The 24,665-nt window shown below is 39.8% G+C and overlaps 1 protein-coding gene across 2 annotated transcripts in view; it reads left to right on the forward strand.

Annotated features, from left to right (window-relative positions):
- SLC22A3 (solute carrier family 22 member 3) overlaps positions 1-24,665 on the forward strand; it is an 88,598-nt gene that overhangs the window by 38,791 nt on the left and 25,142 nt on the right. For both annotated transcript variants that reach the window (XM_077899202.1, XM_077899196.1), the window contains exons 2-5: positions 3,733-3,836; positions 6,177-6,331; positions 8,006-8,174; positions 9,048-9,165. In XM_077899202.1, coding sequence (XP_077755328.1) covers positions 3,733-3,836; positions 6,177-6,331; positions 8,006-8,174; positions 9,048-9,165 — 546 coding nt within the window. The remainder of the gene's footprint in view (positions 1-3,732; positions 3,837-6,176; positions 6,332-8,005; positions 8,175-9,047; positions 9,166-24,665) is intronic.

Below are 24,665 nucleotides of genomic sequence, written 5' to 3' on the forward strand. Positions count from 1 at the left end.
GGGAGCATTTTATTCAAACAATTCAAAAGCAGCTGAACAAATTCATTGAAAGGATAGCTCTTACTGCGCTTTGCTATGTCATCTTTGAAAAGCTTGCCAGTATCCCCAGCTAATCCACTTACCTGAGGAACAGTTGGAGGATGCAAATTCTACTTTTTGGGAATTCCTATTTGACAGTGGCTGCTACCTTTCTGTAGCAAAATGTTTTCCCTAGCAGTTGAGTTGCCTGTTTGATTTCTGAGATTTGATACACTCTTATTCTTGTTGCATTTTTTAAAAAATTGTATTTATTTATTTGAGAGAGAGAGCATGAGCAGGCAGGAGAGGCAGAGGCAGAGGGAGAAGAAGACTCCCCACTGAGCAGGGAGCCCCACCCAGGTCTCACTCCCAGGACTGCGGGATCATGACCTGAGCTGAAGGCAGATATGCTTAACCAACTGAGCCACCCAGGCACCCCTATTCTTGTTGCAGTCTTTTGGGGTTTTTTGTTTTCATTAAGTTTTTATTTTAATTCTAGTGTAGTTAACATACAGTGTTATGTTAGTTTCAGGTGTACAGTATAGTGATTCACCAGTTCCATACATCACCCGGGGCTCATCACAAGTGCCCTCCTTCATCCCCATCACTTATTTCCCCCATCCCTCCTCCACCCACCTCCCCTCTGATAACTACCAGTCTATTCTCTATAGGTAAGAATTTGTTTTTTGGTTTTTCTCTCTTTTTTAAAAAAAAATCTGTTTCTTAAATTCCACATATGAGTAAAATCATATGGTATTTTACTGCTGACTCTGCTGACTTATTTTGCTTAGCATAATACTCTCTAGCTCCATCCATGTTGTTGCAAATGGCAAGATTTCATATTTTTTATAGCTGAATAATATTCCCTTCTGTATATATACTACATATTTATCCATTCATCTATCGATAGGTATTTGGGCAGCTTCTATAGTTTGGCTATTGCAAATAATGCTGCAATAACTTTTTTTGAATTTTTTTTTTGTATTTTTTAGGTAGATAGTGTGATAGTGTGATTACTGGATCACAAGGTAGTTCTATTTTTAACTTTTTGAGTAACCTCGATACTGTTTTCCACATCTGCATTCCTACCAACAGTGCAAGGTGGTTCGTTTTTTCCCATATCCTTGCCAACACTTGTTTCTTGTGTTTTTGATTTTAGCCATTCTGACAGGTGTGAGGTGATATCTCATTGTAGTTTTGATTTGCATTTCCCCAGTGATGAGTGATATTGAGCATCTTTTCCTATGTCTTTTGGCCATCCTGTATCTCTTCTTTAGGGAAATGTCTGTTCGGGATCCCTGGGTGGCTCAGTGGTTTAGCACCTGCCTTCAGCCCAGGGTATGATCCTGGAGTTCTGGGATTGGGTCCCATGTCCGGCTCCCTGCGCGGAGCCTGCTTCTCCTTCTGCCTGTGTCTCTGCCTCCCTATCTCTCTCTCTCTCTGTGTGTGTCTATCATGAATAAATAAATAAAATCTTTAAAAAAAAAAAAGAAATGTCTATTCATGTCTTCTGTTTATTTTTTAAAAAATTTATTTATTCGTGAAAGACACAAAAAGAGAGGCAGAAACATAGACAGAGGGAGAAGCAGGATCCCCCCAGGGAAGCCCAACCTGGGATTTGATCCTAGGACCCCAGGGCCATGACCTAAGCCAAAGGCAGACACTCAACCACTGAGCCACCGAGGTGCACCCCCTGCTCATTTTCTAAGTTGGATTATTTGGTTTTGGGTTTTGAGTTCTGTAAATTCTCTGTATATCTTGGATACTAACTCTTCATTGGATATGTCATTTGCAAATATCTTCTTGCATTCTGTAGGTTGCCTTTTAGTTTTGTTGATTGTTTCTTTTGCTGTGCAGAAGCTTTTTATTTTGATGTATACCAATAGTTTATTTTTGCATTTATTTCCCTTGCCTCAGGAAACATATCTAGAAAATTGTTGCTATAGCCAATGTCAGAGAAATTACTGCCTGTGTTTTCTTCTAAGATTTTTATGGTTTCATGTCTCACATTTAGGTCCTTAATTCATTTTGAGTTTATTTTTGTGCATGGTGTAAGAAAGCGGTCTAGTTTCATTCTTCTGTATGTGGCTATCCTCTAGTTGCATTCTCTACATGTTTAATTCCAATGGGAAATTATTTCAGATAGTTAGTCATCTGCAAGTTTACTTAAAACTGTTGTGCCTTGAAAAACCAGTATCTAAGTGGCTGTAAAACTCCTTTAACTCATCACAGTTACTACTACCATGTATATATGTCAATCTTTTTACTTTTTTAACCTCCATAAGTCTTCCCAGCAACTATATGAGGTGGACCAGCTACTCGTGCTCCTGTTTTTTTTTCCAGCTATATTAAGTGACAGATCACTAGCTGTAGAACCAAGCCAAATAAGTGCCACAGTTTGCTTATGAATGTGTATTTATGAATAATTTTCAAGCTGGGGTTGCTGTTTGGAAGTGTGCAAAGCCAATTACAGGGTAGAGGGCCTGGGTACTTTGAAGGGAATCCATTGTCAGGGCCTCAGTTCATGTGGTCTAAAATCCATCTTCTTGAGAATATGTGTGCAGGTCCTTTTTCCTAATGTCCTTCTCCCACTTTGCTAAAGGAATGCTACCTCTCTCCTGTCCCACTATGGTGGACTAACCTGAGGTTCAAAAACCTGTGGGGAACCAAACAATGGGACAGTTTGGACTATTGGTTTGGGTATTAAGAACATAATGAAGAAAGCAAGTAAATAGCCCTAATGATTTGATTAAACAACTTTTTATTAAGTGTGGCGGTCTCCTTTTCCATCCTGGCAGCAAGAGTGTAGGAGAACTTAAATGGCCTGTTGGTTAAAGGAAAGTAAAAGTAATTTTGATGATAGATCGCTGTGCAAGTCTCAGCACATAACTGAGAAGGAGCCAGAGGAATTGAGTAACGTTGCTCTAATGAAACTTTCTCCATTCTTATTAATTAACTTATACAAACAAGTTTTCCTGGCGCATAAATTTATAAAAATAAAAAAAATTGATGTTTACCCTTCACTGGTTCTAGTAATAAACAATCTTTCTCTGCAGATTACATGAACTAGCTGGAAAACCCCAGGCTTTCTTAACATTCTTCTAGAAATACAGAGGTGCATTTCCCACAAAATGTTACTCCCATGCAGTAAATCTTTTTCAAAATTCATCATATTTCCTGTTTTCATCCGTTGTGGTCTAGTGACTATAATTATAACCCAATGAGAAAAGATGCAAATATTTAGAGACATTGTCACGGGGAAAATTTTTTTAAATTAAATGTCCATTTATAAACTTAATTTTTATGCAGAGAAGTATTTATTAACCTCACCATTAATGCAATACACATTAACACAAAACACAAAACATTCTCTACTTAGAATATTAAGATGTAAGTATGTGGGAATGAAAAGAAAAATTCAAAAAGGAAAAAAGATTGACTTCGGATTGAGACTATTGAACAGTTTGTTTTTCCAGTGTGATGATAGGTTGTCAATGGCTCTGATAGACTGTTGGATACAGTGAATTACATCTTCGGCAGTCATTGAAACTGATGCAACGTTTATATATCTATATAAAAATATGTGATACATTTAAAAAATTTAAGGAATGTCTGGGCAAAAATGTTTAGTTATCACTGATCTGGACAGAAGATCAGGTGTCTTGAGGATAAGCACAGTCATGTGTCTCCCATGTATTTGCCTTGTTTTCCCAGTTTGACCTTGTGTGCGTCAATGCTTGGATGCTGGACCTCACGCAAGCCGTCCTAAATCTGGGCTTCTTGGCTGGAGCCTTCACCTTGGGCTATGCAGCAGACAGGTAGGCACGGATAGGACAGCCATTGAGAGCACGAGAACATGATGCAAACGTGTAGAGATGAAAATGTTTTATGTTAACCATTAGAAAACTATTTTTGCTAAACTTGAAAAAAATTTTTAATTTCTCTACTTGTGACATTCATGCTTATTTGGTTAGGCGAATTCTTGTTCAACTCTATCTCCTTACTCCTTGAACTGTATCAGTGGATGGAGCTGCTCCCAGTTGACCTGAAGGCATCTGAGTGGAAACACACACCAGCAAGGCAGTCACTTCATTGTGCAAATGGCTGGCTGGCTGAACGCTGCAGAGTCAATTGCATGTGCTCCCATAGCTCACTGGTTGTGTCTGATTTAGTCAGAGTCAGCCCTTTCCAAATATGTTTCATTTAAATGTTTAAATTTTTTAAAAAATAAATCATTGTATTTTATGTTACAAGTTAAAAACTCTGCAAAAAAAGTTTTTCCAAAGATCATTAAAAATTTTTTACCTACTATTTAACATCCATAAATATACCAGCTAATGGGAGACACAGTGAATATATATATTGAGGACAATCAGGCTTTCTATTCAAATATTCCTGTTTTAAACATTCTTGATGTTTGTTATTGTATTCATATTTAACTCTTCCTTTATACCAATTCTAACTATGAAAACACATGCCATAATTTAATTATTGCTTCTAGACCCCTTAGGACAGGGGTAGGCAAGCCTTGGCCACTGACCGTGTCTGGCTGACGATCAGACGATCACTCTGGTCACTCTAGCCCAGCCTAGGTGCGTCCTTGTGCCTGTGCTTGTGGTGCGCAGTGCAGAGGGTCCCACTTGGAGAATGGGCCACTGCAATTAATTAGCTCATTGGAGGCAATTAAATGCCCCAAATGCTTTAGCCAATAGACAGTCGGAGTGTGACCAGACTAGGATTTCAAAGTGAAATCCTTTGGTTTCTTTTTCTGCTCCTTCACCTATCTTAGTTTTCTCTTGCAGCCCCCTGCCACCCTCCTCTGCATGGGCCTTTCTCCTTAATCCTTGTGTCCGATGCTCTTTCCCTGTCTATTATCCATGTCTTTTTCTGTGGCTTCTTCTTATACCCTTTCCCATTTGTCTTTCTTTTCTTAATCTCCGCACACATCACTTTCTCTCCTAGCCGGCTACGACCCGCAAGGGAGCCATGTATTTTCAACATGTATTTCTGATTTAAACATCCTAGGTTTAGCTGCTTCTGCATGTTTCTCACAATCAGTAAACACATCTCCAAACAAAAGTAACTCAACTAAAGAAGGGAGGCTCTTCCTACCTGTGTCTAGCAGGGGACCGAGTGGCTGTCCTCCGAGATGACTCAATGCTCTAGAGAGGAAGACAGACCTATGAATGATCCTGCCTCACTGCCAGGCCAGCCACTGTCGGCTCCTTCTCTCCTTTAAGTCGTTGAAGGAAAAGACAAGAAATGAATTAATAGGCCATATATCTAGGAGAGGACAGTGTAGGAAGTATAGACAGTGAATTTTAAACCTAGATAAACTAGGACTACTTCTGTCTCCACTCCGCTGACCAGAGCAAGATGCTGCATGTGCGAATTTGGCAGGAATTTCTCTGAGAAAATGTTTTTGAATCACGACTCTTAAGGGTCATGGATGACAAACTTCCACCAGCCGATAATTTGGCACAGCTATTGTGAACCATTTAACACCAGAATCCCAGAATATCACACACAATAATGTGTGTCCTTTGCCTATGCTTTTAATAATAATCCTGTAAACAGTGAGGATAAAATGCAGAACTTAAGAACAGTTCACATTGATTGTGAACTTCATAGTTCGTAAGGAGCTTTCACATCAGCATCTCATTTGAGCCTCTACAACCTCATTGTAGAAAGAGGCGGGGGGAATAACCCACAACCGAACAAACAAAATATGAGTCTTAGATTAACGAAGAGAGGGACCTGAGATCGTAGGGCTGGCTCATGGTTCAGCCAAGATTGAAGCCTGGGTCTGGGGCTTTCTCCTTTTCTCCTTCCCACTCCACTTGCAAAGATGCTATCAGCTGTCAGAGCTGTGCCACCAAGGAAACTGTTTGTGATAGCATCATCTTTTTGAAAATCACATTTCCATTCTGTGCTTTACATTTTGACATGTCGTTTCAGAGGCATATGCTCTTATTTTCCCTGGTTTTGCTATAAAACAAAATGTAGAATTTCCAACAAACCTGTACCTGGTAGTAATGCAATCTTAAAAACAAAATTCGTATACTTAACCTCTCTTAACAATGCTTCTAATGATAGTCTTTCTCATTGTGTCAATGGAAGCGTTGAAGGTGACTTCTTCCTCTCTCTTTCTCAAAAAGGTATGGCCGACTAGTCATTTACCTAATATCCTGTTTCGGTGTTGGCGTCACCGGTGTTGTGGTGGCATTTGCACCAAATTTCCCTGTGTTTGTGGTCTTCCGCTTCCTACAAGGTGTGTTTGGAAAGGGGACATGGATGACCTGTTACGTGATTGGTAAGACATTGCTATGCCTTGTGTCTCTGTGATGCCAGGGGCAGGTGGTTGGGAGGGGCCAGCCAATCAGCCCTCCTCAGGCTCATATGTGGAGGCTTGGCGGCTGCCACAGTAAGGACCTCTGCAAATAGGAAGATGCAGGGGTGAAATTCTGACTCAGGAAATTAAAATGCCACTTTGTCAAATATGGAATATCACAAAGTACTTGGGTGAACCACTTTCTAGTACTGCTATACTGCTAGCACGTTATTGCTTTGCTTTATCAGAGATTTTTTTAAAGATTTTATTTATTTATTCAAGAGGGAGACACAGAGAGAGGCAGAGACATAAGTAGAGGGAGAAGCAGGCTCCCTGCGGGGAGCCTGATGCAGGACTCAATCCCAGGATGCTGGGATCAGGACCTGAGCCGAAGACAGATGCTCAACCACTGAGCCACCCAGGCATCCCTATCAGAGATTAATTTCTATAAAAATTTTAGCAGTTCCTTGTAACATTTTTAAAGTATTTTCTGTGTATTTCTGTGAAAAGGTTGAGATTACATTCCTGTGTTCTCAAATATTATTTCTTAATTCTCCTTTTGTTCAAATGGAGAACTTTTTACCATGAAGATCTGACCTACAAATGAGAAGTTCATTTGTGAACTTCTGCTCTCTTCCATAACTAGAAAGTTTGACCTTCTAGGTATAAAAGAAAGAAAATCTTGAGGTTGCGCTTTGCTAATTTTATTGGGAAAAGTCCTGGCTGCTACTTTGGTTCTGTTTCTAGTGATGTCCAGCTACCTATTCTAAGGGCCATGGTGGATTTGTGATCAGGGAGACACAAAAGCACCTTTTTGATTATTGCTCCAGATTGTTAGGCTTCTGGTCCCTTCCATTACTCCTAGACAATCCCTCTCCAAGCAGTGCCCACTTTGGGGACTCTTTGAAAAACCCTTTTATGGACAAGGAAGGAAAGAGTGCTGGAAGGTTGCCTGTCGCTGGCTGGCGCAGAAGGGATAACTTTAGAATATGAAGGAGATTTGAGTCTAGGTGAGTTTTCAAAGTTGTAATCTTAGGACACAACTAAGATAGCATATCCCAGGATGATCGGAATAGAATAGATGACAAATAGAAATGGATGAATTTGGGGGGGGGCGGTGGGAGAAGGGGAGGGATGCCAGCAGTAAAATTCCCCATGTGATTTTTAAAGAAATATCACATAAATGGAAAGCCCAGCACTGTGGAAAAAAGAATCATCATTTGATGAAAACTGTGTTGTGATCTTTAAAAAATTATTTGTAGAATTATAATGTTCATAAATGCTCATAAATAATCTCTTTTATAATATGCAAATCTTTAGAGATACCATGATAGAAAACTAGCCAGCTTATTTTATTTCTGTGTTGATAAAATAGTCATCATTTAAGCTTTCTTAAAACCAACACATATGTTCTTTGTATACTTAGGAGGGTATTGGGCTGGGTGTGTGGGATGAATGTGGCATGTGCTTGCCGATAACTGGCAGAGAAGAGAGTGAGCAGAAAGCACGGCTCCAGCACGTATGGAAGCCTTCGTACCTTTAAGAGTTCTGTAGCATCCTAGCAATGCTGATGGATATGACAGATGTAACATCTCTCTGTTTGTTTATTTTGGAGCTGATCTTGAGCTTCCCTAACTTCTGTTTGTTTTCCTTCAGTAACAGAAATAGTAGGTTCAAAGCAAAGGAGAATTGTGGGAATAGTGGTCCAAATGTTCTTCACTCTTGGAATCATCATTCTCCCTGGAATTGCCTACTTTATCCCAAATTGGCAAGGGATTCAGCTAGCCATAACGCTGCCCAGCTTTCTCTTCCTCCTTTATTACTGGTAAAGTGGTTTTGGTCATTATTGAATTTATTCTTATTCCACAGAAGTGTAGAATCTACGCTTTTAAACCACCATGAAAGTGAAAGCAACTACAGAGATTTCCTGACATCTCCAGAGTGACTATGGGCTTTGGGAATTTCTAGAGAATTTGAGAATTTATAGAGATTATTATTTGACTAATTGTCATAATTAAAATAATTTAATAAAGTACCCAAACATAAAATTCTAAATAGAGTATTAATTATGCTTTGTTATTTTATAATATCTTCATGAACCCTTTAAGGCAACAAACCATATCTGCCAATATTTCAGCTTGCAAATTAAATGCAATGAGATCTGTTTGCTTTTCTGTGTTTTCTATTAAGCAAGTTAATATTATTCAGGAGTCTTCTGAGGAATAAGAAAATGTTAAGAGCATGAGAAAATTAAGTTATCAGAAAGCTACAGGTTATATGCATTTGACTCATACTGAAGTCAATGTATTTTGATCATTTCTCTAATTTAATTTTAATATATGGGGAAATCAGCTTACATGAATTGAGTCTTCACTTCTTCCTAAATGCTCATTAAATCCCAGTTCTTTTCATATGTGTAATCAAGGACGCTATTCTCTAGGACAGCCTGGTCTTACAAGAGCAATGTACTATTGGTTATTTTTATTAGGACCAGTGACCTAGTTATCAAGTGAACATTTTTTCCTTCCATTATAAATTTTCTGAGATAATCTGTGTTTCAGAGAGCACATTCTAAACTCTCAGAATCCCCTAAACTTGTACCTACTCACAAGATCTATTTTGATAGAGAAACTCAAGTCATTAATTTTTAGCTTTTGAAATTACCAAACATAACTCAAAAAAGTCTTCTTCTTGCCAGGGTGGTTCCTGAGTCTCCCCGTTGGCTGATTACTCGGAAGAAAGGGGATAAAGCCTTAAAAATTCTGAGGAGCATTGCCAAATGCAATGGGAAATATCTGTCACCAAATTACTCGGAGGTAATCTTATTTATTACTAGTAACAAACATTGTTAAAGTGGATGAATTAATTTGTCTCTTATGCACATATTATTGAGCAGCTGACTTAATCATTTTAGTTTGGCTTTTAAAAAGGAAAAAAAGAAAAACCCTTGGGAAGAATCACAAGGTGTACTAAAGAAGACATGGTTGTGGAGCTGTGATAACAAGAGTTGAGGTCAACTGGTAGCTTGGTCCATGTGTCAATAGTTGTATCATGTTACTTGAATTATTATACTTACTATAATTCCATACTATAAAGTCATTCATTCATCTTAAGTTACACAAACTATAAATCTTCTCTTGACATTCAGTTTAGTCTGAAAATTTGTCTTTAAATGTAGTCTTGGAATACAAGACTTATTTAATTGAGAGTGAATGAGAGTGTGAGCAACAATGTAATATTCAGCCTTTAGACTTACAGGTCCTACCTTCCCCCTGTCCCTTATTTTCTTCCTCCATTTTTTTTTTTCTTTTTTCCAGCAAAGGCTTTTTGGGTGTTTCTGTATCATTACACTAAGATAAATGGTGGAGACTCATTCTTTGCTCTTTGGAGGATTTGCTATGCCTTTGAAAACATACAGATATATTTGAGGTAACAACCAAATAATTAGAAAAAAATATATAAAGGTATATGGCAATGCTTTACTGCAAAGACTAAGTGAAGGTGGAATGACAGAAGGCTTATTATAGAAGGAATATTAGAGAAGAATTTTCAGAAGATATGAATCTTTGATATAAACCTTGAGAATATTAGGTTGCTAACATCGATTTTTTTGTAGCCCTTAGTTGGTTTTGATAGAACGTTCTGATAAAAAAAAAAAAAGCTTTGTTAGTTTTAATGTCATGTCCCCAACCTCAGAGATACTTGGATTTCTACCTTTTCCTTCACGCTTACATTCAGCAGCAAGCAGTAGCCTCTGTGATCATAGAGGTTTCAACTGACCAATCAACATTGGATTATGATGATGTACCTAGGGGTGTACAGATCATACACTATGTGATAAAGATAAAACATGATCTATTTTAACCATGAAGATGAGTCAATCCTTGTTTTCCTTTGAGCACATTTGGGCTATGGATTCTTTTTAAGGAAAAAATACCCTGCTGCCCTCTCCCCTTGCTTTCATTACATTAACCTTTGTCTTTGCAAACTGGATCGAATGTATGATAATCTTCCCTCAGTTTTAATAGTCCAATAAATATATTTGTTCTTCGTTCAGCAGTATCCTGAAGATGTTGTATGTGTAGCTAAGCATATGGCAGATCTACATCAAAGTTTTAAAAATAGAGAAAAAAACAGTGTGTGCCAATGGCTTGTGAAGAAAAATGCCACTTAACTAGGCATGCGGTGTGTTATCGTGAGTACTGCTGAAAGGCCATGGGATGATTCCCAGAAGCAGCTGCTCTTACATGTCCTGTGGTGTCCAGTTCAGCGCTGCTCCTGTAGACCCACTGAGCCACTTCCAATTCATGAGCACTCTAGAGACATTTCAAAGGGGAAGTAGTTTAATGCTCTACATGGTAGTGCTTGTAAAGGATCATGGATGGTGGATCCAGTGGCTTCCAAGACATGTTAGCTCTGGTTTTAAGCAGTTAGATGATCCCCATTTGAAACTCAAGTTTGAAGTCAGACGTGAGTTTCTCTCAGGAGTTTAGCGCCCTCGCCACCACTGTCCAGTGATGATTGCACATTGTGATTGGCTGATGAGCTTTCTTCAGTCTTTAGTCTGTAAGTTCCTGTTCTTTTCTTTTTCTTGCAACCTTGGTAGTAAAGAATACTAAGGTTTCTTTCTGTCTTTTGTTTCTGTAGACTTTTCTGCAGTCTAACTTTGGTTGATTACATCCTTAGGATCCTTTTATTTTTATTTTTATTTATTTATTTTTTTTATTGGTGTTCAATTTACCAACATACAGAATAACCCCCAGTGCCCGTCACCCAATCACTCCCACCCCCCGCCCTCCTCCCCTCTACCACCCCTAGTTCGTTTCCCAGAGTTAGCAGTCTTTACGTTATGTCTCCCTTTCTGATATTTCCCACACATTTCTTCTCCCTTCCCTTATATTCCCTTTCACTATTATTTATATTCCCCACATGAATGAGAACATATAATGTTTGTCCTTCTCCGACTGACTTACTTCACTCAGCATAATACCCTCCAGTTCCATCCACGTTGAAGCAAATGGTGGGTATTTGTCATTTCTAATAGCTGAGTAATATTCCATTGTATACATAAACCACATCTTCTTTATCCATTCATCTTTCGTTGGACACCGAGGCTCCTTCCACAGTTTGGCTATCGTGGCCATTGCTGCTATAAACATCGGGGTGCAGGTGTCCCAGCGTTTCATTGCATCTGTATCTTTGGGGTAAATCCCCAACAGTGCAATTGCTGGGTCGTAGGGCAGGTCTATTTTTAACTCTTTGAGGAACCTCCACACAGTTTTCCAGAGTGACTGCACCAGTTCACATTCCCACCAACAGTGTAAGAGGGTTCCCTTTTCTCCACATCCTCTCCAACATTTGTTGTTTCCTGCCTTGTTAATTTTCCCCATTCTCACTGGTGTGAGGTGGTATCTCATTGTGGTTTTGATTTGTATTTCCCTGATGGCAAATGATGCAGAGCATTTTCTCATATGCATGTTGGCCATGTCTATGTGTTCCTCTGTGAGATTTCTGTTCATGTCTTTTGCCCATTTCATGATTGGATTGTTTGTTTCTTTGGTGTTGAGTTTAATAAGTTCTTTATAGATCTTGGAAACTAGTCCTTTATCTGATATGTCATTTGCAAATATCTTCTCCCATTCTGTAGGTTGTCTTTTAGTTTTGTTGACTGTATCCTTTGCTGTGCAAAAGCTTCTTATCTTGATGAAGTCCCCATAGTTCATTTTTGCTTTTGTTTTTCTTGCCTTCGTGGATGTATCTTGCAAGAAGTTACTGTGGCCGAGTTCAAAAAGGGTGTTGCCTGTGTTCTCCTCTAGGATTTTGATGGAATCTTGTCTCACATTTAGATCTTTCATCCATTTTGAGTTTATCTTTGTGTATGGTGCAAGAGAGTGGTCTAGTTTCATTCTTCTGCATGTGGATGTCCAATTTTCCCAGCACCATTTATTGAAGAGACTGTCTTTCTTCCAGTGGATAGTCTTTCCTCCTTTATCGAATATTAGTTGACCATAAAGTTCAGGGTCCACTTCTGGGTTCTCTATTCTGTTCCATTGATCTATGTGTCTGTTTTTGTGCCAGCAAGACACAAGACTCCAGGGCCAGATGGCTTCCGGGAATTTTATCAAATGTTTAAAGAAGAAACCATACCTATTCTCCTAAAGCTGTTTGGAAAGATAGAAAGAGATGGAGTACTTCCAAATTCATTCTATGAGGCCAGCATCACCTTAATTCCAAAACCAGACAAAGACCCCACCAAAAAGGAGAATTACAGACCAATATCCCTGATGAACATGGATGCAAAAATTCTCAACAAGATACTGGCCAATAGGATCCAACAGTACATTAAGAAAATTATTCACCATGACCAAGTAGGATTTATCCCCGGAACACAAGGCTGGTTCAACATCCGTAAAACAATCAATGTGATTCATCATATCAGTAAGAGAAAAACCAAGAACCATATGATCCTCTCATTAGATGCAGAGAAAGCATTTGACAAAATACAGCATCCATTTCTGATCAAAACTCTTCAGAGTGTAGGGATAGAGGGAACATTCCTCAACATCTTAAAAGCCATCTACGAAAAGCCCACAGCAAATATCATTCTCAATGGGGAAGCACTGGGAGCCTTCCCCCTAATATCAGGAACAAGACAGGGATGTCCACTCTCACCACTGCTATTCAACATAGTACTGGAAGTCCTAGCCTCAGCAATCAGATAACAAAAAGACATTAAAGGCATTCAGATTGGCAAAGAAGAAGTCAAACTCTCCCTCTTCGCTGATGACATGATACTCTACATAGAAAACCCAAAAGTCTCCACCCCAAGATTGCTGGAACTCATACAGCAATTCGGTAGCATGGCAGGATACAAAATCAATGCCCAGAAATCAGTGGCATTTCTATACACTAACAATGAGACTGAAGAAAGAGAAATTAAGGAGTCAATCCCATTTACAATTGCACCCAAAAGCGTAAGATACCTAGGAATAAACCTAACCAAAGATGTAAAGGATCTATACCCTCAAAACTATAGAACACTTCTGAAAGAAATTGAGGAAGACACAAAGAGATGGAAAAATATTCCATGCTCATGGATTGGCAGAATTAATATGGTGAAAATGTCAATGTTACCCAGGGCAATATACACGTTTAATGCAATCCCTATCAAAATACCATGGACTTTCTTCAGAGAGTTAGAACAAATTATTTTAAGATTTGTGTGGAATCAGAAAAGACCCCGAATAGCCAGGGGAATTTTAAAAAAGAAAACCATATCTGGGGGCATCACAATGCCAGATTTCAGGTTGTACTACAAAGCTTAGGATCCTTTAATATGAATGACCCTCTGTCTCTTCTATTATTCCCTATCAATTGGGAGGTAGATCTAGAGCTAAATCAGGCTTAGGATTGATACTTCTGGTGATTCTACTCCATAATTGACTTAGTACATTTCCATTGAGAGACACCTTGTGTCTGCCCGTCTCTTCCTTTGTAGTGTTAGCTGCCACAGATCACCGTTGCCTGTGTTTATTAATTCATCAGAGGCTGCAAATGACAATATTCCCATTTTATCATGATTTCTTCATTTATTAGTGGAATACTTCATAAAGACTTCTCCCATCAGTTGTTTGCTGACTCTGAGATACAGTTCTTATAGGCAAGGCAAGATACCTGTGTAATTCTTTCTTTCTTTCCAAAGTGATGAGTTGATTCCCTGCATTCTCCAAAAGCAATCAATGAATTCTATGCTGTGGGGGTTTTGAAGCCTCATTATGAACTCGTGGATTTAAACCTACCTCCTATGACTCAGTCCTTCACAGTTTTTGTAATTTCTTTGTTGGTATTCAAATTGCCCCATCTTTGGACCAACAAGGCTCATCTTTGCTGATTCCAGGGTCCCTCTGCCACATCCCAAGGAGTTCCAGAATGCTTCTTTGCTTATTAGCATGAGGAGATTTTCCAGGCTCATCTCACAGGATCCCACTCTTAGAATCATCTACTTCTCAAAGGGTGCTTTAAGTTTTTAAACACATGTCTTCAGACTGAACCTATCCATCTCCAACCTTTTAAAATGGTATGATGTAAGTAGAAAAGCAAACCTTATGTTTACATAGTCACTTTAAATCTTCTGAGTTCTTTTGCTGGCTTAGCTGGCACCCCCTCTTTCTGGGTATAACCCCAAGGACCCCCATGCCCAAGGCTGATTGCCCAGTGCTCTGCTTTCACTTTTCATAGAAGCCCTTTGCAGTAAATCCTGACTTTTGGAAGAAGTTATTATCATGTAAATTACTCCATCCTCCACGACTTGTCCAATTCCCACCTCACCCTAAGGGTTCACATCATAGATTGCAGTGAAGCTAGAATGAATTGGGAAGGATCTGCCTAACGCACAGCAGCCCTAAGAGGCCTGGCAGTGATGCTGTCTTCCTGTCTTCCTTAGCCACCTTCCAACCCCATCCTATTCCATCACTGTCATGAGAGATCCTGGTCTATTTTAGGAGGGTCAAAAGACCTAGCTTAAAATAATACTCTATATTATGGGAGATAGCCTAAATTCACCACAAACTAGGTTTATACCAATCCCCTGAACTTTGTGAATAGAAGGAGGATATGGGAAGAAATAGTTATGGTGGATTTAATTTGCAACATTCAACGAGGTAGATTATTCTGAGGATTGGTTGTCCAGTAAATAATCTCAGTTTTATTTCACATGGATGTTACTCGTTTCATGGGCAAATAAACTGTGGCTCTCTGTATTACTGGTCCCTAGGCTTCCCAGCTAGCTTCTGACTTTGTTGAAGCCACAGCTAGAAGCTAGAAATACAAGTGATGAGAATGTAAGGCTCTCTGAATATACCAATAGTCTATTATTCACTGTTAAGAAAAGTCCAAAAATATAAAACCAATACAAACGAGGCAAGTGAGTGGAACTTACAGGAAGTTGAAAAAATTTAGAAAATGGAAAGAATCTAAGTATATAGAAACTGGAGAGAATCAAGGATGGGCTGAGTGCGAAACACAAGGCAGTGACCCAATGCAGAAGGACAATTAGCTCAGACATATACACAGGTGCCTTCGCAAAGTTTAACGCACACTTGAAAAAATAAAATCAAACTATTGGCAAGTCTACAGTCATTACAGCCCAGGCACAACATAGCACAGTAATGTGTCCTGTTGTCTACAGAGCATCCACAGTTGTCCTCTGACCTGGAGAGTGTGTCAGTGATAGAACTGTTTCCTGCCCTGGCCATCCCCTTAGTTTTGTTCATAAGGCAAGGTTCTCAAATGTTGCAGTTAAATTTTTCTTTGGCATCAGCTTGACATTACTTCCTACCTGTTACTTGTAGTGTGCTATTTCTTGCCTTACACCTAATAAGTTACCAATCAATCCAACTCTCCATGCTCATCCAGTAGGTACATACTAGTACTGTGTGTATGATTACATGATGCACTGGGTGGCAATGCTGGTCCAAAGAGATGGCCATTGCCCTAAAAACTAAGTGTGTGTTTGTCAAAATAGATGAGAAAGTGGGCAAGTGTTTAAGAGTGCTTAGGCTTTTGATAGTAGTAGACTAGGTCTACTGGTAACTAGTGGAGAGCTGGGATTGTTGTTCAGTGACCATTTCTTATCACAAAGTGGTACCATCTGCGATAGATACCACTGCAATAAATAGATTTCCAGCTCCTCGCCCCTCTCTGTAAAAGGATTCCACATTCCCACGCGTGGCTGTAGGACTTGCAGCAGCGCGCCTCTGCAGGCAGATATATTTCCCCACTGAGTCAGGTTCGGCTATCTGATTTGATGGCTCAAGGTACCTGTTCAGAGCAGAAGTTGTAAAGGCATCATGCATTCCTGACAGCTCTCTTGCCTTTTCCATCTGCCACAAGAACAGCATATCCTAAATTGGTGTTGTTCCTTCAGCGTGGGTCTCAGAATGAGAAGAGCCACAACTTGGAACAGAGCTGCAGAAAGCTGTCCTGTAGCTGCCACATGGAATGTGGCCAAGAAATAACTATTTCCTTGGGAAACTATGGTCTGGTCTGCTAAGTGCGTCTCAGTGTGCTGCAGAGATTTGAGGGTGTTTGTTTTTGTGGCCAAAGTTAACCACTATAGCTGATCATAGTGGCATTGTTTCAATTGCCAGGGTAAGGTTTAGTGATTCAACATATATTTGGTTATTGAGGCGACAGAAGAATGTGGTAGTTTAGGTCATTGTTTGAAATATTCATGTCCTCCTCCTCTTTCCATTGGATGAAAATCCTTCCTGGGTCCATTGATATTAGACATACCAATGTAACTTGCTTTGGTCTCATGGTAGGTGGAATGTATATCCTGCCCTTTGACTTTGAACTTGACCATGTGAGTTGCTTTGGCCAATGGTAGGTAACCATCTGAGGTGATGCAGTAGAATCTTGAAATGTGTTTCTATGGTTGGGCTTGCTCTTTGCGCTTCAGCCATCACCATGAGAAGAATATTCCCTGGCTTGCCTCCTGGCCCCAGAGGAGGCTGAGAGGCATTTGGAGTAGAGCTTATTTAACAAAACTTCCCCAAACCTAAATCAGCAGCCTCTCAGCAAACCCATAAGCACATGAGTCAAATGAATACTTATTACTTTATGTCACTAAGATTGATAGTTGTTACACAGCATTATTTAACCAATATACTGGTTAAATAGCTTTTGTCACTTATTGACCAGGTTATAAACTACATAGGTAGTACCTTTAGCTGTGGTTTTGCTTTTATTTTTTTTCTAAAGGATTTTAAAAGCTCTCATCCTAAAGATCTCTCTCCTCTTCTATTCCTCTACTTTTGTCTTTGTGTGGGATATGTTCATGGAAAAGAGCATGTTGCAACCTTAGTTGACAGCCTCTAGCAGCATAGAACTGAGTATGTCTATATTTGTTATTGATTTTGTTGTTCTCTGTTGGCCCAACAAACCTTTAAGTCTTGACCATAATTTCCCTATTTTGATGATATGCCTATATAGTTCATTGTTGATAGCTAATCTACAACTTGTTAAAATGTAAGTACCAGGTGTTATACTGGTACCCATTAAGCATACACACGTTCGTGGGCAGTTTCCCTGGTGGCATGTTTATGTAACATCGAGAACCAACATTTGAGCTTTCTGATCCTGAAGCATCATCATCGATGATCCCACTTTTAGATGAATATATAAGAAATAGAAAATATTAAGAATATTAATATTCTTGATATTATTAAGAATTATTAATAATATTAAGAATATTAATATCATTATGTAGTGTTAGGCTAAGTTTTAGATTACCTCACTGTGCATCTCTTTATAGCTGCCATCTTTCTGTATTTTAACGAACTGTCACACAGATACCAATATTGCTACAGAGAGGGACTTTCCAGATTTGAGAATGTTTACAACATTCCCTTTCAAGGGACAATTTTTATAAACATGATTTTTGTAAACATAATTTTTGTTCTTCCAAAGAAGGAACCACACCATGATTTTGGCCATCCCCTTCTGGGGTGTGGTTTTCAATCCAATTAATTACACTCTTTGTTAATGCTATGTTTAATTACCATCTCAGGCTTGGGACTCAAACACTGTCTTCATCAAATTCATTTCAAAAGATTAAGAGAAAGTAACTCAGAACCAGGCACTGCCCAAGGGTTGCTCCAGTCCAGTTACTGTGTCAAGTGCCAGAAAGATGTGAGTCTAGAAACTAGTGAAGGATATTGGACAGAAAGTCACTGGAGACTCATACAGTGCTTTCCCTTTAATAGGATTAAATCTTCATTCTTTGACCTCACACAGAATTAATGGTGCCAATCCTACTGGTAAAACCATCGTCGTCAAAAATGACATATAGAAATTAGTACTGTCTCATTCATGCTACCACATTAGCTTTCATTTAGCTTTTCATTTTTATTCTTGAATGGATAAGAAATGGCAGGACATGGGGTACCTGGGTGGCTCAGTTGGGTAAGTGCCTGACTCTTGATTTTAGCTCAGGTCATGCATGAGCTTAGGGTTGTGAGATCAAGCCCCATGTCAGGCTCTGTACTCAGCATGGAGTGCTTGGGATTCTCTCTCTCCTTCTCTTCTCCTTCTGCCCCTCCCCCGACTCATGCCCTTGCTCACTTGCTTTCTTTCCTTCTTTTCTTTTTTTTAAAGATTCATTTATTAATTCATGAGAGAGAGAGAGAGAGGCAGAGACACAGGCAGAGAAAGAAGCAGACTCCATGCAGGGAGCCCAATGTGGGACTCGATCCCAGGATTCCAGGATCACATCCAGGGCCGAAGGCAGGCACCCAACCACTGAGCCACCCAGGTGTCCCTCTCCTTTTTTTCATAAATAAATAAACAAGTAGATAAATAAATAAAATCTTTAAGAAAAATGACAGGACACCTCATACAGCTAAAACAGACCTTTGGAGCTCAGAGTTAATTTAATAGTACTCTACCTAAATATATTTTCACAGATTGCCTGAGTTCTACAAGTAGCCTATGTTTAAATGGATTATCTATTTAGTTCCTATATCTTTTTTTTAATGATATAATATTGCATGGAAAGGAAAGATAGTGCTTGAAGAAAAATATTGCATGAAAAGGGAAATAATGCTACAACTAAAAAGCCATAAGAACAGTACTGATGGACCTTTGAATGCAGGGTGAGCTCCTTCCCCAAGCTGGTGATAAATAGTAAGTTCCTTCCACTAAAGGAAATTCCGCCTGAAATCTTCCAGGTCAGTGGACTCTCATTTAACCCATACAAATATTGAGGGGAGGATGTTCTGGAGCGTCATATGGCTTTAATTGAACTCAGAATCCAAGTGACCTATCTCTTGTGGAATGAGCTTACAGCCTTGGAGCGGGTGAGGCAGATTTTCAGGACACCTCTCCAAAGAGCAGCATCTTGAGTGAGGAACCCTGGAGAGACAGAGCCTTCCTCTTCTCCCAGACCCTCACAACCCACCTTCCAGAGCCCTTCTTAAAATAACTTGGCCATATACCTTTCATTGAAATACAAGTTAAAGCTTGAAAAACATCCATCAGAAGTGTGAGAGGAAAGCACGCAGCGTTACTATTACATGCACTCCAAGTGTTCCATCCCACCCGTCAGTCCTGGTGTCTGATGACCTGTCACTCACGGGTAATGAGATCTACAGAACCCAGGACATTGGACTCAGGCAGTGACCTACAGGGTGATCAGCTTCCCTCATTTGCCCAGAACTGGGGGGATTCTGAGGATGTAGGAGTTGCAGAGCTGAATTTCAGAAAGTCTCAGGCAAACTGGGACAAGCAGGTCAGTCTTCACTTTCCTGACCATGCTCAGAGGAAGACACAGAGGTTTACATTTGTGAACTCCACATTTGTCTGCCTGCCCGTGGATCCTGATACCTCTGAGGGATTCCTGGCCCCACTAGAAGTTGGGCTCTGTTTGCTTGCTGGATTGGTCCCAAAGTCTGAGGCAGGCTGCTGCACCCTGGGGCCTCTCTCTTCCTAGCCCCTTCTTCAGTCTTAACTTTTACAGCCTTTATTTGAAGTTCCAACATGAAATGGCATTCCTTTTTTTTTTTTAAAATAAGATTGACATTTGATAAGTATACAAAAAGCACACATTTGATTTATTCAACTGGCTCACTCCCCAGCTTTATTCCAGTTCTTAATCTGGTCTTGAATCCTAGCCTGTTTGACTGAGGCCCTGACCCCTGCTTCATTTCTGTCCTTCTTTCTCCTGAAAATAGGATCCCACTGCTTATACCTTCACTCATCTGCTGGCTGAAAGCTAGATGCTACGTTCTCTTGATGATTGGTACCTGCTCTTTCTACAGACTGCTGCTCCTAAGAACCCCTTCTCCAGATGCATCCCAGACCACAGACAGCGGTGCTGGCCTGTGGACAACCCACGAGCACCCTCCCCTGCACTGGCCTCTCCACCTGCAGGTCCTGGTCCCATTCGTGGCCAGGTGCAGAGCACCGGCCCCTTCCATTCACACTTGACCTGCTCTCCCTACTGCTGAGATTCCAGCAAACCTTCCAGACAAGGCTTTATGGATGATGACACTGAGGGAGAGCTCCAAGCTTTACCTAGTGACATTCAGAGTCATTTCAACTACTCATTCGTTAGTTACATAACCTAGGAATCATGGACTCCTTCCTTTTTCCTTCTCAAAGGCTGATCCTTGCCCTAAAGAGCAGTGGTCCTCCCCTTCCAGCCCCAGCACCCTGTGGGATGCAGGGCAGCATTTGCCTCTTTCTGCTTAGCCCAAGCCCTGGTGGCATTACAAACAAAATTAATTAAAATATAAAACAAAATGAATAACCCACACAGACTTGTCCTGTTCTGTTAATATTGGTAGCTCTCTTTTGTGGGCATTGTGAAAATGCCTAATTCAATTATTTTAATTCTAGGTCTCCCTCTAATAGAATAGGGGAGTGGGATTGCGTTTTCTTTTTCTTTTTCGAGCATTTGCCAAGGAAATGGCCCTCTAATACCGCCTTTGAAATGTTCATGCTCTATCTGTGTGAGAGAGAAAGATGGTTGGCTTTTCCAAGTGTTTTGTTCCTGTGCCATTTGGCCCATTCTTGTGTTTTTGGCAAAATCAGTTTCTGCAATCCAAATTGCTGTGCTTCCCTGCTGTGAATAAATGAGAAAATACTAGCTCTTTGTGAAAGCGTTCCCCGCTGCGGAGGCAATGATGGGTACAATGTCCAGAACCCTGCGTATCCAGCTCCCTGGCAGGAATTCCAGGGCGTTATTCCTAATCCAGAGCTGTTGTTACCATGACAATACTGCTTGGTAGATCTTCGTTTCGTCCCACTAGGAAAATTGCCCTGTTTATGAAATAATCCTAAGAAAAAGAGATGCAGTCTGGGGAGCAGGTGAAATCATTTAAATTTTATGGGGCCAACTTGATTGCTGGTGTACACAGATGTGCTTCTTTGCAGACACACAGCAGGAAATTGTGCTGAATAGTAAAGGAGAAAACACACTAAGATGCATTTGTTTGTGTCCTTCGAGGTCCCCATCCAGGAAGACAAAGATATCAGGTGCTAGATTTTTCAGGAATAAATCCTCCCTTTCCCGAGATGGCACCCAGATGGCCGGATGAAGAAGGCTGGTTGTGTTGCCATAGCAATACTTTTTCATGTGGGTGCAGATGCAAAGGGGCCTAGGTTCACACACAATCCAGAGATAGCTAGATTTCTTGTTTTGGAACAAATAACATAGACCTGTGCTGTTTTTTTTATTTTCTTTGAATTTGGTGCTGTTGACAGAGGACCTGAGGGAGAAGCAGCGGTCCTTCTCCACGTGGTGAATGCATCCTTCTTAAGGAGGCTGGATAAAGGAGGACTTAGAGAGTAGAGAAGCCTTTACGTCCTTCCCAGGAGAGGGATATGGGAATGCTGGGAGAAATGGCCAGAACCATTTTTCTGCTAGAGGAAACTTTTCTCTTAAAAGCAAAACTTTGTCACTTCCCTTGTAATGGGCAGAGAGGGTGACCAGATAGAAAACCTTGATGAGCAGCATTGCTAACCCACTCCTGTCATCCAGTAGCTGTAACTTCAGCCATACAGTTGATAGGATAATCCATATGACAGCCTGTCCCAATGGGCCACAGATCCTTACGAAAGTCCTCAAACCATTTGCAACCAAACCTTGTCTGTAGAGTGAATTAATACATCTTGGGTAAATAGGTACTATTTTTTTCAGAATGAAGGTAGATGCGATTGTTGTTAATAATAACTAATGAGTTGGGATGCCTGGGTGGTTCAGCAGTTGAGTGTCTGCCTTCAACTCAGGGCATGATCCTAGGTCCTGGGATCAAGTCCCACATGAGGCTCCCTGTGGGCAGTCTGCTCCTCCCTCTGCCTCTGTCTCTGCCTCTCTTTCTGTGTCTCTCATGAATAAATAGGAATCTTTTAAAAAAATAACTAATGAGTTGAAAGGTTTTACTAAGTTCATAGTAAATTTATATCATTACGTGGTCCCAATGAACAGAAATTAAAAGCTCAATTCCTATCATGTGAGCAACTGTTATATTCTTTGACATTAACCAGAAGCCCTCATACTTGAGAAGGATAAGAGTCACTGATCTGTCAGCACTTGTAGGGTTAGTCTCCATCTGTTGAACAACTATTGCCTGAGTTACCACAGCTACAGTTGTATGATGTTCTCAGGAAAAGCTGAAGGACCTCTTCACAAACAAACAATTCTTGACAACTTCCAAGATTCATTCATTTTTTTGATTCAATAAGGTGAACTCCCTTTCATTATATTTTGCTCTTTCACTGACATTATGGACAAGTTCTACATGTCAAGTAGGAAGAGTCAAGTGACTTAGTGTACAGTGGCCTTACTACTTCTTGAAGGTGAATTCTTGTTTTCTTTCCTGCTTACATTTCAGAACCAACATGCCACTAAGTTTAGATCTTGAGGAAGACTGGGGAAGGCTTATTGAGTGAATGCTTGCATGATTATTTTTATGGCACAGAGTGCAATAGAGTTTAAGTGCTTACCCTCATGTTTTGATCATTATGTGCATTCTTCAGGCTTAAGTAGTTGTCTTTGAGTCCTTAGACAAGTTTTACTAAAAATAATTGAAGTATTTACTCTGCCATTTATGACAGTTCACGTGCTGTATTTATTATGCAGGCTGCTCTAAAATTAGCAGGGGACGGACTTTGATGGTAGTTGAGTGAACTAGAGGATCTACTTCAGGTAGTTTGTTTGTTTGTTTGTTTGTTTGTTTGTTTGTTTGTTTTTTACCATATTCTTTCTTTCCGAGTTCTGTAAACTATTTTGTAGGCTTTGTTGACTAAAAATAACCAGCTTCTTAAATCACTGATCATTTCAGTGAAAATATTTTTCACATTACAAAATGAGTCACAGAATATTGTATTTGGTGGTCATATGTTTAGAAAAATCATTTAAGGTTAATTGAAAGGTGTTACTAAGCTGGCCCAGAAACAAAAGGGCATTGACTCACCTGTGTAGCAGGGGCTCATTTTCATTTGTAGATGCATTAGTTAGCAAATAGTTACTGAGTGCTGTGTTCAAAACATCTGCTTTTTAAACAACCTCTGTATTACATTCACTTTCAAAAATGTCTCTTGAAAGGAAGACAAACTATGAGAGACTCCTGACTCAGAAACAAAGGGTTTCTGAAGGGGAGGTGGTAGGGGGTTGAGGTAACTGGGTGACAGGCATTAAGGAGGGCACACGATGAGACGAGCACTGGGTGTTATACTATATGTTGGAAAATTGAATTTAAATAAAATTTTTTAAAAATTAAAAACTTTTAAAAATGTCTCTTGACATACATTTAAGATGCTTTGTATTTTTCTTTTGCTTTTTTGAGCTGTTTTCAGTTTTTTCTACTTGTTCCCTGACTGTTCAACTGTACTCACTTTCATCATATAGAAAATAACTAAATCTGGGTTCTTACCATTTAAAGTTGAAGAACAGCATAGATCTCATGTACATTGTTTGAAAACCATTTCAGTGTGTTTTTGTTTTCATTGCATTTGTTTATAAGTAGAAAGTTATTCTAATTGGGCCTCAATCAGTTCATATGTTAATGATGAAAACCTATATATTTGTTGGAATATAATAAAGCAGCCCATAGTTCAAAATTAGGGTAAATAGTGAACAAAATCTAACATTAATGCACATTATCATGGTCCAGAGTCAAGCCATGAGACTGAACATGCTTCACTATAAAACCTCCAGAAACAGAATTCCAGAGATGGTGTGTCCCCTGCTCATGGCTCGTACATAGAAACATCTCACCTCTCTCTAAGATTGTTCTGTATTGAACAATAAAGGACATACCAATGATCAATAAGTAACTGTTTGCAAAAATATTTTGCAGATCAAGAAGAGGGAGCAGCTTGCAAATTCTAGAATGCACCAAGGATTGTGATATTTATTGAGGTGCATTTCAACTAGTCTTTTAACTGTTGAGTTATACTTTCATCAGAGAAGTTCCTCAGCATTCCCCAATGCAAGCAGATAAACAGGAAACTAAGGGTTTTCTGAGATATAGAAGGAAGGCAAAATTTGGATATTTGGCAAATGTGGAAGCTCTGAAAATGGACAAAATTCTAAGATGGCCTCCACGTGACTCTGCTGGAGGTTGTTTTGGTTATTGTCATTTCTCTGAGTGCAGAGCTGACTTAACCACCACTCTGTGTCCATTGCACAGCCACAACTGGGTGGTGCAAGGCCCCTCTGGTGCTTCATTTTTCTCCCCCTTCCTCCTCTCTCCCCACATCCCCTCTCAACAGGTTCCCAACAGAGTGTGGTGGATTTATGCCCTTTGATATT

The sequence above is a fragment of the Canis aureus genome, chromosome 1 (assembly GCF_053574225.1).
Source record: "Canis aureus isolate CA01 chromosome 1, VMU_Caureus_v.1.0, whole genome shotgun sequence".
In the NCBI taxonomy this organism is placed as follows: Eukaryota; Metazoa; Chordata; class Mammalia; order Carnivora; family Canidae; genus Canis; species Canis aureus.